Source organism: Staurois parvus, unplaced genomic scaffold (assembly GCF_062004578.1).
Source record: "Staurois parvus isolate SC_StPar_1 unplaced genomic scaffold, SC_StPar_1.0 ptg000210l, whole genome shotgun sequence".
Taxonomy (NCBI): Eukaryota; Metazoa; Chordata; class Amphibia; order Anura; family Ranidae; genus Staurois; species Staurois parvus.
Genome location: NW_028318006.1, coordinates 349,348 through 355,149, shown reverse-complemented (window position 1 = coordinate 355,149; position 5,802 = coordinate 349,348). Strand labels below are relative to the sequence as shown.

Sequence of the window (5,802 nt, the reverse complement as noted above, 5' to 3'; positions counted from 1 at the left end):
TGTCCCCATCGAGGGACATCCTACACAATTCTTAGTGGACACAGGTGCAGCCAGAAGCGTTTTGCGGAGAGAAGATTTACCCAATGAAACATACCTCTCAAACATTGATGTTTCCTGCGTTGGAGTAGACGGCTGCCCACAACGCAGTTGGCTTACAAAACCTCTACATATCGGCACCTTACCCAATCTTCTGTCTCGTTTGTGGTGTCAAATACTTGCCCGTTGAATCTGCTGGGAGCTGATGTCTTGTTCAGGTTGCAAGCAACTATATCCTACCAACCAGATGGCACCATTCAGCTCTCCACCCCCTTGGGAGAGGAAGACACCTCGGCTCTATGTTCATTACCACTGATGATGTCTCTACAGGAAGTTTCAGGCCGCCCCTTGCCAGACCATGTAGAACAGGCCTTACAGGAGCTGCCACTCACTCTTTGGTCCACCGGACCTGAGGATATTGGCCATCTGAAAGTTACTACAGTGTTAGTCCAGCTTAACCCTGGAGCACCATTGCCACGGAAGCCTCAATACACTCTGAAGCAAGCCCAGATGGACGCCATCTCCAAACAAGTCAATATACTTCTGGAAAACGGGGCATTAATTCCCCGTGTGTCCCCATGCAATACACCCCTTTTCCCAGCGAAGAAAAGAACTCCAAAGGGTGAGCCCACCAAATATCGCATGGTTCAAGATCTGAGAGCAGTCAATGAGGCAACTATTTTGGAAACCCCCATTGTACCAAACCCCCACACCCTGCTTGCAGGGGTACCTCCCACAGCCCAAGTGTTCACAGTTATTGACTTGGCAAATGCCTTCTTCAGTGTTCCGCTGGACCCCTCCTGCATGTATCTCTTCGCCTTTACCCATGCTGGCTGACAGTATACCTGGAGAGTTATGCCCCAAGGGGCCCAAAATTCGCCAAGCCAATTTACAAAGGCCATGACAACTATCCTCAGCACCTGGCAACAGTCACACCCGAAGTCATAGTGCTCCAATATGTGGATGACTTGCTCCTATGTGCCACCAACCATTCTAAAGGAAAAATCGCCTCTCTGAGCCTCCTCCACCACCTGGCTGAACAGGGCTGCAAGGTTTCTAAGGACAAGTTACAGTGGTGCCAAACTTCTGTCATTTTCTTGGGACATTGCATTTCCCAAGCCACTTGTCACCTTACACCGGATAGAGTACGGGCTATCCAGAATGTCCCAATACCTCAGGGACCAAAAACCCTGCATGCTTTTCTAGGGTTGGTTTCCTATTGTCGTTCCTGGATCCCAGAAGCCTCCATCTTGATGCAATCCCTTTATGATGCCCTGAAATCTGAACCCTTTACCCTGACAGAAGAAGCTGTACTTGATTTCCATCGCCTGAAAAAAGCCATCTCCACTGCACCTGTATTAGGTCTACCAGATTATGATGAGCCCTTCAAACTTTTTGTGGCTGAGAGACAGGGTCATGCAACAGGAGTTCTGGCACAACGCCATGGGGGTCGCCTCCGGCCCCTGGGTTATTACTCCTACAGGCTTGACCTGGTTGCACAAGGTGGTCCCTCCTGTCTGAGGGCTGTTTTTGCTGTCCATCTTCTTCTGGATAAGACGGCAGATCTGGTCTTAGGACATCCACTCACACTTCTGGCCCCCCATGACATTACCGCAATACTGAACCAAACCCAACCAAAACATCTATCTGCCGCCAGGCATCTGCGACTGCAAGGCTCCCTTCTTTTACCTGATCATGTCACCCTGGTCAGATGCACCCAGATAAACCCTGCAACTCTTCTCCCTCTTCCGGGGGGGGGGGGGGTAGACGAAGCAGAAGAAGACACCGAAGACATGGCACCAGAGGATGTGGTACATGACTGTTTGGGACTTATGCAGGCAGAAACTACACACCCACCAACAGTCCATGATACGCCCCTATCAAATCCTGACCTAATACTTTTTGTGGATGGATCCCGCTTTGCAGATAATGCTGGCACCTACCACACTGGATATGCTGTGACTACCGACACAATGGTACTGCAAGCTAGACCTCTTCCACCTTTTATGTCTGCACAAGAGGCTGAACTAAGGGCCCTCACCAAAGCCTGTGAATTAACGAAAGGAAAGACAGCGAACATTTACACGGACTCCAGATATGCACTGGGGGTTGCACTTGATTTTGGCCTAATCTGGAAAATGAGGGGCTTTCTCACGGCAGCTGGGACTCCTGTAAAGCATGGAAAGGCGATCAACCACCTTATGGAAGCACTTTTACTACCAGCCCAAGTGGCCATACTGAAGGTGAAGGCCCACGGTAAATTGACCACTATGGAAGCAAAAGGAAATCATCTGGCAGACATGGCTGCTAAGCAAGCTGCGGTCAGGGAGCAGGAAGAGGATGAAGAGATATGCAGTGAGGTGATGCCTGCGCTAATTCATCAGCCCAAGGACAACCAACTCCAGGAAGCCCAGGATAATGCTTCAGAAGAAGAAAGGAAGGAATGGATGCAGAAAGGAGCAGTTGAGGACAAAGGATTGTGGGTGGTGGGGAAGAAGGTTTTGCTTCCCAGATCCTTATATCCGGCAACAGTGCAGTGGGCACATGGAGCGTCACATCTGTCCAAGATGCTAATGAACTCTTTGATCAGTAAATACTATGTGGCACCCGGAATTACGGCTTACACAGACAGATTCTGTAAGTCTTGTGTTGTATGTGCCAAGTGCAATCCTGGAAGACCTGAGAAACCTCCAAGCAAACATCTGGCCAGGGCACTAAATCCATTTCAGAGGATCCAGATAGATCATATCCAGATGCCAAAAAGTGGACGATTTGAATATGCCCTAGTGGTGGTGGATATGTTCTCAGGATGGCCAAGAAGCTGCTCACGGAGATAGTCTGCAGATATGGAGTGCCCGAGGTGGTTGAAAGCGATCAGGGACCGGCTTTTACTGCCAATGTTACAAAAGAGATCTGGGGGGCTCTGGGGGTCACACTTGCGTTTCACACACCCTATCATCCCCAGAGTAGTGGGAAGGTAGAGCGCCTAAATGGGGTCCTGAAGTCAAGAATGTTAAAAATGGCCCAAGAGGTAGGCATGGGATGGCCGGACAGCTTGGCTATTGCTCTTTTCAGCGTTAGATACACACCAAGGGGGAGTCATGGGTTGTCTCCCTATGAGATTTTGTTTGGGTCCGCCCCTAGACTGGGTACCTACTATCCTCAGCAATACAGTTGCAATTTGACTCATTGACAAAGTATGTGATATCTTTGACACGTGTGTTGACTAATATCCATGTGCAAATATTCTCCTCCATTCCAGATCCTGAGGCGGACATAGGAACACACACTTTACAACCTGGAGACTGGGTCTTGGTCAAGAAGTTTCTGCGAAAACATACATTGGAACCCAGATATGACGGTCCTTTCCAGGTGCTCCTGGTGACTGCCACTTCAGTGAAGTTGGAGGGAAAGTCCACCTGGATACACGCCTCACATTGCAAGAAGGTTCCAGCTCCAGAGGACGAGGCCCTGTCCGTGTCACCCACACCGCAATGATTGTGTTGCATATCCTTTTTTGGTGGAAATGGGAGGGGGCCAACAGGTGGCCATCACTCACAAGGGTGACTCCACCCAGTTTTGGTATAACTCATCCAACACACAAGTAGCAACATTTTTCTTCAATCATAGCCTGTGCAAGAACACACCTGTCCCCATTGCCTCCACAATATATATATGTGTTACAGATAATTATTGGGGAGCAGATTGTGGCTACTGGGGATCAGTGGGATGGAACACGAGACCGGTTTGGGGGTATAAGCCACAAAGTGCAGTAGAGTGGAAAGACCGGTATGGAAAATCTCTAATTTCCCGAATGACACTCACTTACCACCCCTAAGGTAGATAGGTGATCCACAAAAATGAACAAGCAATTCACTGTAGCCATCCCCCTTACTCTGACCATAGAGAGTCCGGGAGATCAGGGAACTTACCTTCTAGGGGTGTTATACCCCAGAGGCGGCACAATCCACCATTGTGAGTTCCAACTGAAAGATATATACCTTTCAAAAGAGTGGTTGGCCCCCCTTAATCATTCTCTCCCTTCTCCCAATCCCCACGCCTCCATGCCATAATGCCATTGCACATCCTCTCAGATCCATTACTTAAAGGGCCTCCCAAACCCCCCCATGCAACCAAGCACAAACGAAGTGCCCCGCAAGGGAGTTTTGACCCCCATGTCTATATAGATGCAATAGGAGTCCCAAGGGGGGTACAAGATGAACTCAAGGCCAGAGACCAGGTGGCCGCGGGATTCGAATCCCTATTCCTCTTCATCACTGAGAACAAGAATGTAGATTGGATAAACTACATCTACTATAATCAACAACGGTTTGTAAACTACACACGAGATGCCTTAAAGGGGATAGCAGAGCAGTTGGAGGCTACTTCTAACATGGTCTTTCAAAATCGTATGACACTCGATATGTTATTAGCTGAAAAAGGGGGGGGCCTGTAAAATGATACCAAAGACCATGACCTGCTGTACGTATATCCCAGATAACACAGGCCCAAATGGGAAGGTGACACTGGCCATCAAGAGGTTGGAGGACCTGTCAAATGAGCTTAAGGAAAACTCAGGTATTACACATCCCTGGGATCAGTGGTCTGGATGGCTGAGTGGCTGGCAGAAAGCCCTCGCCCAAGCAGGGGTGGTTATCCTGGGTATTATCATTCTAATGGCAATAGTCGCCTGCTGTGTGATCCCTTGCATTAAGAGGCTAATAGGGAAAGCTGTGAACGAGATCACCCCTACATTCCTGAACTATAACAATGTTGAATTCCCCCGTGAAGAAAGGGAATCCTATACTCCCTTACAGACCATGGCCCCTGATCATCATATTTCAGATTTATAAAAAAAGGGAATGCTACAAATTTCCCCCCCCCCTAACAGACAACTATAAGCAGGGAAAGACAGTGCCTGACTGTGGCCTTCTCAGGACGTATCGAGACTCTAGGGATGGATTAGCCACTCAGGGGCTCTATATGTGTCTTAAAAGAGTTCCAGAGGGAGGGCCACCAGGCAGTTAGGACATCAGAAGACATAGGGACAGTCAGGAATAAAATAGCCATTTTAAGGGGGGATTGTAGTGGATTGTGATAGACAGTCCACGTTTTATTAGATGATCAGTAAAATGACAATTTTATAGTCTTGCTACGGTCTGTATCTTGCTCTTTAAATTCCTTACTCTCTTAAGTAAACAATCAGATATAGGTTGACAGAACAATGATGATAATTAAGATGGCGCCTTCATCCGGAGTCTCACCCTTGGTGACTCATTAGGACAAAAGTATCTTTTAATGTAAACAACCCCCATAAAAGGGAATGAGTCTCTTTGGGGACAATGATTGGAAGATATCAACACGGATGGACGAACACGCAGAAACCCAGTGGACTTTTCACCCAATCAATGTATATGCTTTGCCTGCATCATAAGCCCTATAAATGATACTGTTAGTTCCTCAATAAAACAGAATTTTAGGAAGTTGGCAAACTGCGAAGTGTCAGTGTCTTACTTCCACGTACACGTATTCTCATATTAATTTGGCTCACTGGTAGATCACGGTAAATGGTCTGTAAGTGACCTAGTCCAAGACACATGCTGTTTGTATATTTACGTGAAAATCAATAAAAATTGTTAATAACAAAAAAAAAATGTTTTGTATATCCATATGTTATCTCAGTCTTCAAAAATAGCCAATTTTTCCATAAAGTATATATATATATATATATATATATATATATATTTAGATATGTCCTGATGGGTT

At 47.1% G+C, this 5,802-nt stretch overlaps 1 protein-coding gene across 1 annotated transcript; it reads left to right on the top strand.

The window, feature by feature from the left end:
* The first annotated feature begins 1,829 nt into the window (after positions 1–1,829).
* On the top strand, positions 1,830–3,195 carry LOC149461068 (uncharacterized). Its single transcript, XM_089678848.1, has one exon. The coding sequence runs from the start codon at positions 1,830–1,832 to the stop codon at positions 2,871–2,873; it is 1,044 nt and encodes a 347-aa protein (XP_089534974.1). The 3' UTR covers positions 2,874–3,195.
* The last annotated feature ends 2,607 nt before the right edge of the window (positions 3,196–5,802 follow it).

Excerpts from the sequence above, each read along its gene's own strand:
- LOC149461068 (XM_089678848.1), top strand. The coding sequence starts at position 1,830 with ATGGCACCAGAGGATGTGGTACATGACTGTTTGGGACTTATGCAGGCA.